The sequence below is a fragment of the Spermophilus citellus genome, assembly GCF_964194105.1.
Source record: "Spermophilus citellus genome assembly, chromosome: X".
NCBI lineage: Eukaryota > Metazoa > Chordata > Mammalia > Rodentia > Sciuridae > Spermophilus > Spermophilus citellus.
Genome location: NC_138190.1, coordinates 70,763,808 through 70,776,779, shown reverse-complemented (window position 1 = coordinate 70,776,779; position 12,972 = coordinate 70,763,808). Strand labels below are relative to the sequence as shown.

The following is a 12,972-nucleotide window of genomic DNA, read 5'->3' as shown; positions in this document are numbered from 1 at the left end:
GGGGAATCCAGCCTTCAGCTCATCATTAAGGTATCACCTCATTTTGTAGATGAGAAGAGCAATGCTCAAAGATTTTAAGCAGCTTATGGAAGGCCACCCACCTAGTAGGTGTTTCAGCCTTGTCAGTTCCCAGTGCAGGACACTTTCCCCTCTACCTTGCTGCCTCTGCCTCTTGGTCCACACTCTTCCTGTGGAGGCTTGTCCTAGGGAAGAGGCCCACTGGAAGAGGACCAGATAAGAGAACTCAGAAACATGTAGCCCAAAACCCAAAAGCATTCTGGTCACTTTTCACAACCCAATGTAGCCTTTGTCTCCAATGTTTAGATGGAGAAAGTGACATGTAAGCACAGAAGCCCAGGTTGATCTGTAGTGGCCAGATATGCATAGGCCATATGTTGGAACCCAAGATGGTCCTATGGCTGCCTTAAAGGGGATTTTTTGATTATTTGTTTGTTTTGTTTTGAAAGGGAAAATAGTTACAGGAAACCTGGAGACTATTTCAAAACATCATGGGGTGTAACTCAGTGGTAGAGCACATCCTTAGCATGTACAAGGTTCTGGGTTCCATCCCCAACACCCAAACAAAACAAAAGCACCTTGTGATAACTCAGGGAGCACATAATCCCTGGCACAAGAAGTACCAGAGAAAGCAAAAAAGTGGAAGCATTTTTTGCCACACCATGTGTAAATCATCACATGAGGCAGGCACCCAGGGCAAAATGTGTGTCACACTATATACAGGGTATTCTAGACCAAATTGAAAAATTCAATGCAGGTAAATCATTGGACCAAAAGGTGTTCCACTCAACAGGGATAGAACAAGGGCCCTGTGGACCAAATTTTGTTACCTGTCATTGCAGTATCCACTGGGCCAAGAGTCTGAGAGACTTGCTACTTGGAAGGAAAGTACTCTATGGCTACTGGAAAACAGGTACTCAAAGGACAGAGTCATAGGGCCAGGCAAGTACAGTCCAGTTGTTAAAGGAAAGATGACAAATAAGGCCTGAGCCTGATGCATTCTACTATAGCTTTATGAGATGGAAAACAAGTATGTATAAGAGTGGCAGTTGGTAGCCATTTCTTAAACTTTCAACACAAGATCATACACTATTAAATTTCTTTTAAAATTGAGATGATATGAAATTGAGGGCATTGTTAACTCAAGGACAGGAAATGGTTGGAGAATAATCTGGTATAACTCTCCAGTTTATAAAGTTCAGTCACATCCAGTATCGTTTGCTCTTCCCAACCTTTGAGGTAGGTAGGGGAGAGATTATTGGTCCCATTTTACAGATAAAACTGAGGCTCAGAGGAGACTGTCCTCAAGGTCACATGGCTTGAAGGTAGTAAAGCCTAAACTCAAAGCCCACTGGCTCTTAAGGCACCCAGTCCTACAAGAGGCTGACGCAAAAAGATGGGGCTGTTGAAGATTTCAAGAAGGACAGACTTGAGCTGGGACCCTACAGCCCTCCAAACAGACTAGTTGGGGCTCACGTAATATCAGAAGATGGGCTTTTTATTGTGTCCATTGTTTTCCTCAATTCTGATGCCTTCTAAGGGAGCCTTCAGGGCACCTCTACCCTAGGGCATCCCTGCCTCTTGGAGCTAACTCCCCATGGCCCTCAGGGGAAATCAAAGAGCTAAAAGGAGAAAGATGGAAGTGGAAGGACCAGTACAGAGAACACCCCCATGGACAACTCCTCCCCCCAATGAGGACTGATCAAATCGAGAGCAGGAGTCCGATAGGAGACTTTCAACCTCCTGTTTTCACAGGTTTCACACCTTCCAACCACACTGCGAGGCTGCTGGGATGTCTGTCAAACTACCACCAGCTCCTGAGTCTCTGAGATGCCAAACTTGGTCTTATGCTGGTCAAACAGTTTGCGTAGGGCGTCAATATAGAGTGTGTGGTATTTAGCCACAATGTCCTTGCTCGGATTCTCAATCTTGGGCAGTGCTAGAGGCTCCCCGACTGCCAGGGGAGACAGAAGAGAGAACAGGAAAAGTATCAGAATGGCTCATTCCTCAGAATAGGTACCCTAGGCCTCAAGCCCAGCTTCTCACCACCCTTGCCCCCAACTTGCCATGCATCCTAGCCAGCCTCCCTGTCTCTGAGCACAGCCAGAGCCAGAGCTCCCCTCAGAACTGGATCCTGCATCCTCGACTGATGCTGCCAATAGAAAGGGATACTCACCAACGGTGGTTAGAGTCTGGGCATGGGGCAAAAGGCCCCAGGAATTCTTGGTGAAGCCACGCCCATAGAAAGCACAAGGGTAGATATGTACTACACGCTGGATCCATTTCTGAAAGCGGTTGACCAAGCCCCCAGGAGTAAAAATGTACTGATTGTAGAGGTCTGTCTCTCCAAAGACATAGGCAGGGATTAGAGCTACCCTGAAAGGAAAAGGCATCTTCTTTAATGCCCAGAAAGTTAGGGATCTTGCTGAAGGCAGTCCCTCAGTCTGTCTGCAGGCCTCCCCAGATCTCAGTCCAGCTACACCTAGGTCCAGGCTGAGTGTGGTGGCTCCATGGCCTAGCCCAGGCTTCCCATGGAGGCAAAGCAGCAGCAACCTCAAGGAAGCAAGCCCAGGTACTCCTGGGAACCCCCTAGTCTGAATTTCCATAAAACCCAAGGGCCATTTCATTCAGCTTCCTTCCCTTTACCCCACATGATAAGCTTGCTCTCTCTGAGCTGGGGTTTCAGCCTGACCCCTTTTCAAGAGGGACTGGCCCAGATGTGAGGCTAATGTGAGGGAGAACAGGCTGAGGGCTGGCCATCTACCCTTTCTTCGTATGCAGAAAAGCCTCCAGGACTTGGCTGTTGCTCTATTCCAACCTGGATACAAGGTTGCTTTTTTGTTTCAATGACAAATACAAATTGTATATGTTTTTATGGCCCTGGTTAGTAACAGTAAATTGTATATTCCCACCTCCCTCTTTAGATACCACTTCCTCAGCACCCTTCCCTCTTTCCCCGTTGGGCTTTTGGATCCCCACCACCCCTGCTTCTGGACTGGAGCTGTCCTTACCCATGCCGAAGGGCCATGCGCACAAAACCACACCGGTTCTTCAAGACCAGGGTGGAAGAGCCTGGGAGGCTGTATCTGCACTCAGCCAGGCCACCAACCACCACAATGAGCATGTTGCCTGTGCCTTTCTGGGTAAGTAGAAAGTCCATGGAGGATTGGCTCACAGAGCAGGCCCCTGGCAGGCAGAAAAAGTCAAGAGGTCTTTGGCCATGTTCCAATCCCCCAAACATCCCCCCTCCATCTGTCTTTAAGGGAGGGGAAGAGCTAGAAGCCTCCTTTTAGGCCAGCCTAGTGTAGCTGTTCAGGATCGGAGGATCATGGAGTTGGCCTTGCTCTCACCCATCTCCCCATTTTTTTTCTTTTTGACCTTATGCCCTAGAATCCAACTCACCTGTAGACATTATGTATTCTCTGAGGAAAGGCACCCAGAAAAGGGCTCCCAGGGTGAGAATATAAGGGGTGATGCCAGGAAACATCTTGGTGAAGTTTTCATTGTCGGTGGCAAAGTTACCAAAACATGCATGGGACATGAGCCCATGAGGGTGGCAGGCAAGGATGTAGTTGTGGCTGGGGGAAATATCATGAGTCTTCAAAAGCTGTAGAGGAAAGTAGAATCAGGAGAGCTACAGCCAGGGCAGTGGCTTCCTGTTGGCCAGAGACCTGGAAGGAAAGGGCTTCTGGGAATGGCTATATAGGTTGGGCAATGTACAACCCCAGCAGGCATCACTCTCATAGGCCCCGATATGGATGGTACCTACCACCACAACTGACCCAGCTGCTGACCCTGGAATTGGCACTGGCCTGGGGTCCCACTGGGGCTCTGGGGCTACTCACCTTGATGGGGAAGTAATTGCAATAGTGTTTCCACAGGCACCACTTTCTCACACAGGCAAACCGGCGACCACCTGAAAGCAGAAGCAATGTAGCACAGCTTTGTCCGCCCCACTGTCCTCTTCCCTTGCCACAGGGTACTCTTATCTGCTGCTGGCCTCTTAAAAGTGACAACCTGGGTAAGCATGTCAGGGCCAATTTAGGACAGGCTGAGCTTCTGTTTCATGAGCTTCCCCATCCCTAACCCACTCCAGTTCTAACTGGGGCATTTTCTGACACCTTAAAAGGAACCCTTCCCTCAGCCTCTCTAGCCCAGGGAGAGACAGGCTGAAGGGCTGCCAGGGAATTGGCCAAAGACTCTCAGGATTAGGAGAGAAGAGGGAAGTGTATGTGGTACATGGCAACACAGTTGCACAGGGCCCTTACCTCTCTCAGGGGTCTTCCAGTCAAAAGCCAGCCAGGTAAGAATGAGCACAGTGACAGGCCAATATGGTGTGAACACCACCAGGTAGAGGTTGATGAGGAGCACAGTGATCACTGGAGGGAGCCCAGCCCAGAAATAATGAGTTGTGAACAGTCCCGCACACTTACCCTCCCTCCCAAGTTCTGTCCACCAAAGTCACACATACTCTCACCCAGGCCCACTCAACCCTCACTCCCTCACCCTAGTACATGGTTTGCATGCTCAGGTCCCCAATCCCCTTCTGCTCTCTGACATTGGGAACCTGATTCAAGTCTAGAAGTCAAGGAGTTTTCCTCTCCTCTCCAACTATGCTTCACACAGTAAGCCCTCCATCCCCAGGACCTTGCTGGGGCTTGGCTCTGTCTGCAGTGGGGTCAATGGCAGGGAGCCACTTATAGCCATCAGAAGATGGGACTCCTGGAAGAGTTTTCCTCCAACTCATGTTTTCCTCTTTGTATCTTCTCTGCAAGACTTCAGTGGAGGGGACACCAAGGAAGTGAAGACCCAACTTCAGCAGGTTGGAAGCATACAAGATGGCAAACAAGAAACAAAGGAAAACAAAAGCTGGGATAGAAGAAGGTACTAGGCCACATTAAGCTCCAAGAAGCTAGGAATAATGTATGTTGGAGTACTAAAGAGTTATTAGAGATGAGTCATAGGGAGCCACACTTGGTATTATTATTGGGCTCAGTGTTTAAAGCATCGGTGGGTAAGATTGTGTGGGAAAGTGGGTCAAAATCAAGGTTAGAGAAGACAGAAAACACTCCTAATTGAACATAATAGATTGAACACAACTTTTTGTCTTGACTTTTTGCTGGAGCCCCATGAAAACTATCCCTAAAATGTTTTTTAATATAGATCCACGAGAAGAAAAAGAATTAAGAGAGGCCCAACAGTGGATGAGAACTATCTGCAAATATTTGCATGTTGTAAAATAGATGAAAGAGAAGGTAATTAAGAATAAAGAAAACTGGGACTGGAACTGTAGCTCAGTAGTGGAGCGCTTACCTAGCATGTGTGAATCACTACATTCCATCCTCAGCACTACATAAAAATAAATAATTAAAATAAAGGTATTGTGTCCATCTACAATTAAAAAAAGTTTTTAAAAAAGAATAAAGAAAGCTGGAGTCTAAGTGCCTATGAGGGGAATACCTACAAGAAGCAAGCCTGCTTGCACTGAAGAATCTGGCAAAGACTTGGAAATTGGAGGGACCCAGTGTCCCAAAAGGCAGGGATGATGCACAGGCTTTAAAAATCAGTGGTTGAATTTATCTCAAGGAATTAGAACTGCAAGTCTCATCTCCTCCCCTACACAACTAGATGATGGGAGAATTACTCTCTGAAAAATTGAACCAAAGAAATTCTAGATTCAAATGTAGACGGTCCCAAACTTATTATAATGGTTTTACTTACAGTGTTTCAACATTATGATGATGTAAAAGTGATATGCATTCAAAAGAAACTGAACTCCAATTTTTGAATTTTGATCTTTTCCTGTGCTAGCAATATGTGGTATGATCCTCTCTTGCATGCTGGGCAGTGGCAGCAAGCCATAGCTCCCAATCAGTCACATAATCACAATGATAAACAACTGAGACTCTACAGTGCTATGAGGTTCAGTAGGTTAGATGTATTAAATTCATTTTTGATTTAAGATATTTTCAACTTCCAATAGCTTTATCAGAACATAACCTCATAATGATTCAAGGAGCTTCTATACTTACCTGACACACAGCTGGGATACTCTGTATAGCCAAATTATTCATCAGATGTGAAAGTACAATACAATTTCAGATATACACAATCTCAGATCATTTATCTCCCATATCCCTTTCTCAGAAAACCCCTTGAGGATTTGTTTCACCAAAATTATGGTGTAAACCCAGAAAGAGGAAGGCATAGGATCCAGGAAAATGTTGATCCAATGAAGCAGGGTCAGGGCTAGGAAGAAATGAGCAAAGTCCTCAGGACACAAAATTTAAGAAGACAGTCACTCTTAGGGATGTGCAAGCACTATCCCAACACTTGCATATCCCTGAGAGTGAGGACCTTCTTAAATTTTGCACCCAAGTTGCCTCAAAGACCTGTGTTAGGCCAGATGGTAACAAGAAAATGCTGGGTTCCAGCAGCGATGTGTTCAAAGAAATAAGAAGAGTGGGGGGGGGGGACTTAAAGATTCCTGATGTGGGGGCTGGGCTTGTGGCTCATAGTAGAGCATTTGCCTTGCACATGTGAGGCCCTGAGTATGATCCTCAGCACTACATAAAAATAAATAAATATAAATAAAGATTAAAAAAGACTCCTGATATGTTTGAATATTTTGAGAGATTGAAATGTCTGTGGGGAATTTGGAGATGAATTAGTTATAAATAATAGATGTCTAACAGATAACAAAAGAAATTTAAAATGAGTCAATTATGAACTCCAGGGAAAACAAGAAGTCACACAAGAGCAGAAACATAATCTTGGTACACTAAAGAGTTTGATTGTGACTAAGATTTCCTAGGTATGACCAGGCATTTAATCAATATCTGTGCTATAACAATTTGGGGAGGGAGGGGAAAGAGGAAATTCTAGCAATGTTGTATAGAGCCAAATTCTCATCTTCACTATTAGGAAGTCAATATTAAGAAGTCAATCTTAGGTATATAGAAATATTAGAAAGTCATCTTCAATATTAGAAAGTCATAGATAGTATCTAAAATGGTTACATCAGAAAATAGTAATATTTAGGGCTGGGGCTTTAGTTAAGTGGTAGAGCACTTCCCAGCATATGCAAGGCCCTGGGTTCCATCACAATATGAAAGAGAGAGAGACCAGACAGACACAGATGGAGGAAGGAAGGGAGGAAAGAAAGAGAATAGTAATATTTGGGAATTCCAAATAGTAAAATTCAGAAATATGGAGGTAAATACAAAAAAAAAAGCTAAAAAAATTGAAAGTGACTGCCTCAGGGCTGGGATTGTGGCTCAGTGGTAGAGCACTTGCCTAGCGCATGCGAGGCCCTGTGTTTGATTGTCAACACCACATAAAAATAAATAAATAAATAAAGGTCTATCAACAACTAAAAAAAATTTTAAAAATAAGGTGTCTGCCTCTGGGGAAAAGAACTAAGACTAACCATAGAGCAAAGGCCAGCAGTTGTAGCTAGCAATTGTGATACAAGCCACATAAAACTATTGACTTCAAGAATTAAAGAGAGGCATGGGTCTAGTACAGAGGACACTTCCTAATTTCCCTTAGCCTTTGCTCAAACCCAGGCAGTGCTGCAGACAGGAACATGGCCTAGGGCAGAGCACCCTACACTGGGATGAATCCTGGATCTGCACTTACCATGTATGTGATCAAAGACAAAGCTGAACCTTATCTGCAAAATGGGAATTAAAATACCAATATCTACACTGTCTTCCTCACACTTATTAAAAGGGTCTTCTTTTCAAGGCCTTTAGGTTCCAAATGGATATAACTCCACATCAGGTGAAGAGCTAGGAGGGTTCCAAAGGCCCATTTGCCTCACTTGTCCCATGTGAGCTGGTATGGGAGGAGTTGACCCTGGAACCCACATCTTCTGCTGCCAGGACCTAGAGCTCTTCTGCCTACCCCATGCTACCGCTCTGTGCACCCCAGAGCCTAACTCTAAGAGACCCCTGGGAGAGTTTTTTCCCTATCCTCATCTGCCCTTCAGCCACTCTCCTCCTTAACCCTTCTCTACTCCATTCACCCCTCTGCCAGCTCACCCTGGGACCCATCCCCTCAGTCTTGCTTTCTCTGTTTATCTCACTGACATCTTCTGATCATCAAGTCAGGTCAATTCTAGTCCAGTTTCTTGAATGTCTCCTTTCCTCTTCATGCCCATCACTAGCCTGGTCCAAATCATCACCATGTCTCAAAAGTCTCCTTCCTACCTGGCATCATTGCCTCCATTCCTGCTTTTCTGTGATCAATTTACAATTTACTATGCAGAACTATAATGTTCTCTCCAAACAACAAATCTGATGCCATCATCCTGTGCCAAACCCCAGCCTGGCTCCATATGGCATTCAAGAAAAAGTCCAAATTCCTCCCTCTCTCTCTCTCTCTCTCTCTCTCTCTCTCTCTCTCTCTGTGTGTGTGTGTGTGTGTGTGTGTGTGTGTGTGTGTTTGTGTGTGTGTTTTGAGACAGGGTCTCCTAAATTTCCAAAGCTGGCCTTAAACTTGAGATCCTCCTGCCTCAGCCTCCCCAGTCACTGGAATTATTACATGTGTCACCAAACACTGTTCTTTCCATGGTTTTCAATGCCCTACACAATCTTTTCCCTGCCTGCTTCTTCAGTCTTCTCTTTACTCCTCTCTCATTCATTCATTCATTCATTCATTCAATATGTACCAAGCACCAATTCTGTGCCTCTTATTCCCACTCCACTTAAACACTGCCCCTTGGATGCACTGGCTCTGCCCTTCATCCTGGCATTTTCACATGTTGCCCACTCTCCATCCCCAACATCTGTCCCTTCTTTACCTTTCAAGAGTTGACTTGAGTTCAATGGAAAAACAGACAAAGGTCATGAATGGGAAGTTAAGAGAAAAATAGAAATCACTTGTAAGCATACACAAAGATGCTCAACCACATTCATAATTAAAGAAGTTCAAAATAAGGCTAAGGCTACCGCTCATTGTTGTTTACCTATCACTTCTGGTTGGAGAGAGTAAGAAGTTCACATGAGTTCTGCACTCACTTTCCTTCTTATGCTGTGGTAACCCCTGAAGCCACATTTTGTAGCATCCCCATCTGGAGCTGCCTCTGTTTTCTGAACATTAGTGTCCACAGTGGGCAGAGACTCCCACCCACCTGTTTTGGACATTTAGCATGAAAAAGAAAACATTTTCTGATGTAAGCCACTGAGATTTCAGGGTTAATTTGTTACTACAGCATTCCTAGACTATCCAGATTAATATATTTTAATTATATACCAATTTTACAAATGAGAAAAACAAGACTCAGAGACAATAAAGAATTTGCTGAAGGTTGCACCGAAAGTAATAGAGCTGGAATTTGAAATCAGCAGTCTGGCTCCAGACTCCCAGTCTCATTTTCAACACCTATATTATACTCCCTTTCAGAGGCTGGTTGGGGGTGGTGGTGCAGGTGCATACATATATTTATACACATACATTTATACATAAATATGTAAAATCTCCATCATTTCTGCCTACACACACACACACACACACACACACACACACACACACACACACAAACTCCACTAAGAGTGGTTATTCTGAGGAGTGAGACTGGGGATTAGATTGAGGAAGGAGAGATGGCAGCCTAAATCCTCCATCCCCTTAATGGGGTCTGGGACTCCCAGAGCCAAAGCCAAAGCCAAAGCCTGGGTGGCCTTCAATAAATGGTCATTCTTCTCCTCCAATACAGTGTCAACTCTTAGACTTTGGTGACTCTGCTCTCTGTGGGAACACAGTTGCTGTGATGGGTAGCAAGACAAGTTTGGGGCTAGGACAACGATTCAAGAAAGACAATACAGGTTGGGCATCCCTAATCCCCAAAATCCCAAATTCAAAATGTTCCAAAATCCTAAACATTCTTTGTGGTGCTGAGCATTCTACCACTGAGTTACATTCCCAATCATTTTTATTTTTTTTATTTTGAGAGAGGACCTCATTAAGTTGCCAAGTTTGACCTTGAACTTATGATTCTCCTGCCTCAGCCTCCCCAATAGCTAGAATGACAGGTGTGCACCAGTACACCTGGCCAAAATCCTAAACTAGTTGAGAATGACCATGACATCACAGGTAGAAAATTCCACACCTAATCTCATGTGACAGTTGTAAAATTTGGGTGCTCAGAAAATATTGTATAAAATTACTACCAGATGATGAAACAGATCACTATAGATGAAACATAAATCAATTTCTTGTTTAGACTTGAGCCCCATCCCCAATATATCTCATTATGTGTATGCACATATTCCAAAACAAGAAAATCCAGACTCTCAAATACTTCTGGTCCTGAGCATTTCAGATAAGAGATATGTGACTCCTAGAACAGAACCCAATGTCCCAAAGCTTCTGCATGAAAACAGCTTCACAGGGAAGAACTGGTGGCAGGTACCACAAAGCTACTGATTGAAGTTTCTGGGACTCCTGGAGCCAAATCCAAAGATCCTTTTTAACCAAGTGAAGACGCCCTAGCCCTGAAGGGAAACTGCTCTTCCTCAGTACTTTTTCCTGGCACTTTCACTTCAGATGTTTTTGAGCCCCAGCAGCCAGAGGCAGTGAGAAGGGTTGCCCATTCAGCCAGATGGGGAACTCAGCCCTTACTGAAGACAGTGTTTGCCCAGGCCACATAGTGGGGAGAGTGCACAGGCCCAGCTGGGACCTTGTCTTCAGCAGGAGGCCATTCTGAGCTGGCCTTTCCTCTTTCCAGTAAGGAACTCTTACATATGCAGAAGGCCTGGCTTCCTGTCTCCCCCTCTGCATTTGTGTACTCTGGGTTCCACCCCAAACTTCCAATCAGCAGTGAGTCAGCAGATGTAATTGCCTAAGAAAGGAACTTAGGTTCTCAGGAACTCAACTCCCAGCCCACCTCCACCCCTGCCAGCCATGTAATCTTGGACTGAACGCACAAACTACAGCTTTCTCAGCTGGACAATGGTGATTAATTAGCCACATAAAGTGCTTAGAACAGTGCCTGGCATGAAATAAGGGGGCCATAAATGTTAGCTAGTCTTATGTAAGTGTCAGCTATCATTCTGTGTGTGCAGCTATTAGTATGAATTATTATGTATAAGAATAGCTTCTACTTCACAAGATTGGCAGAGGCTGGCATGAAATAACAGATGCAAAATTACCTGGTACAAAGTAAGGACCTAATACATATGCATTCCCTTCTCTAGTCTCTTCCAGCGCTAACTGCCATCATTCCTAGGTTAATGAACACTGCTCTTTTCAGTCTTAGGGAGTCCTGGTAGTCACCCAAGGCAGGCCTCTGAGCCCCCTGCTCCCTGGCTCCTAGCCTGGAAATCAGTTGCAGTAAGAAATGTCCCATTTGTTGGCAGGTCCCTGTGCCAACTCCCAAGTTCTCAGGGCCTATGTACATTTCCCAGATAGCATACAGGATCACTTAATTCATGTCCTTGACTCCAGCCACTACTCACATGAACCATTGGACAGGCAAGATTTTGGTTTTGTTTTCCAGGCCTCCCTCCCACAGTGATGATTTATTTCAACATCTAGAACACAGTGGCCAGCATATCAATCAACCTCACAGAGTGTTTGTGGCACAGGTGTTGGAAAAAAATGGATGGATAAATGGATGTGTTCCTCTGGACGACAGGTTTCCAGAGCCTCCCTCTGAGTGCCAACTCTCATTATGTGTGTGTAGATTTTAGCATGAATAGCTTATATGGAAGAACCAGAGAAGGGAATGAATGCATATGTATTAGATACTTCCTTTGTACTAGGCATTTTCACATCCATCATTTCATGTTAGCCTCTGCCAATCTTATGAAGTAGAAGCTATTTTCTGCACAAAAATTCATAGTAATAGCTACACAGAGAATGATAGCTGACACTGACAAGGAGGTCCTGAAAACCTGTCATACCATCAGGTCCACTCCCACTCATATAGGGTTTGCTCAACTTCCTGAGGTCACAGTCAAGCTCACCTCCTTAGCCAGCCTCAGTGGAACTGCTCCCCATCATTTATAGCATTCCCTCCACACCACAGTGTAGACCCAGGTGTGCCACACACACCTTCAGAAAGGCACACATGCACACGTACACAGGCATGCATTCCTTCCTGCCCAGGCACATATGTGTAGGTACTCACACATACCCACAGGTTTCACAAATGCCATGCCCCCCAGCCCAGGTGGGTCAGGACACAGACCATGGTGACCAACTGTCCATGTTTGACAACCTCAATTTGGGCATTAAACATCCTAACAACTCCAAATCCTTCCTTCCTAGGTAAGCCAGGATGGTTGGTCACCCTCCAGAAGCCTGAAGACTCACCGATAAGGAAGGCACTGAGGGCCCACTGGAAGATAGCAAAGACCTCCATGGCGGTCTTGAGGTCCTTCTTGGAGGGCAAGAGCATTATGCCCAGGATCCCAGTGGCTCCAGGTAAGTGTTAGACTGTCACCAGCCCTCACTGCTCAGGGGCCAGCGATGTTTTTCCTCTCTTCATGCTTTCTTCTCTAGCACTGCCTAGTCTCCGCCCCCTGCCACACCTCTCCCTCCACAAGATTGCAGGACTGCATCTGCCTCTGCTTATCAGTGCCTTCCATCTGCCCACCCACCTGCACTTTTACCCACTTGAACTTGGCCTGAACTGAGGTTGTGACATCTCTTTGCTCACCTGGATAGTGAAGCATGGATGAAGTCCTGGTATGGGAAGTGAGTAGGTGGAGGTGAGGCTGCTGAAAAGTTTTCAGGGCCAGCCTGAAATGGTAGGGTGGGCTGGAACGAACCCAGGGCTCAGATGGGACACAGGATTTACATCTCTGTTTCTGAGGCCAAAGTATCTGTGGTCACTCAGAATGTACCTGGAGGGCTAAAGAGAGAAGGTCACAGGTCAGACCGGGAAAAGCCTTTGGCCTTTTGATCAGTGTAGGAACACACATTACTCACAGGGAAGAAACATGACAT

At 45.3% G+C, this 12,972-nt stretch overlaps 1 protein-coding gene across 1 annotated transcript; it reads right to left on the bottom strand.

Moving 5' to 3' along the window:
• Positions 1–1,656: 1,656 nt before the first annotated feature.
• Positions 1,657–12,535, bottom strand: AWAT2 (acyl-CoA wax alcohol acyltransferase 2). The gene is made up of 7 exons (XM_081278314.1): positions 12,337–12,535; positions 4,287–4,397; positions 3,864–3,934; positions 3,421–3,625; positions 3,030–3,204; positions 2,195–2,394; positions 1,657–1,972 (listed from the first exon to the last, which is right to left on the bottom strand). The coding sequence occupies exons 1-7, from the start codon at positions 12,419–12,421 to the stop codon at positions 1,818–1,820; spliced, it is 1,002 nt and encodes a 333-aa protein (XP_081134440.1). The 5' UTR covers positions 12,422–12,535; the 3' UTR covers positions 1,657–1,817.
• Between the last annotated feature and the right edge of the window lie 437 nt (positions 12,536–12,972).

What these genes read in the sequence shown, in the direction of transcription:
- AWAT2 (XM_081278314.1), bottom strand. Translation starts at nt 12,421, where the DNA reads ATGCTCTTGCCCTCCAAGAAGGACCTCAAGACCGCCATGGAGGTCTTT. An exon ending in AGAATACATAATGTCTACAG is followed by an intron (nt 3,205 to 3,420) that starts GTGAGTTGGATT and finishes TCTGCCTGCCAG; the next exon opens with GGGCCTGCTCTGTGAGCCAA. An exon ending in CCAGACTCTAACCACCGTTG is followed by an intron (nt 1,973 to 2,194) that starts GTGAGTATCCCT and finishes CTCCCCTGGCAG; the next exon opens with TCGGGGAGCCTCTAGCACTG.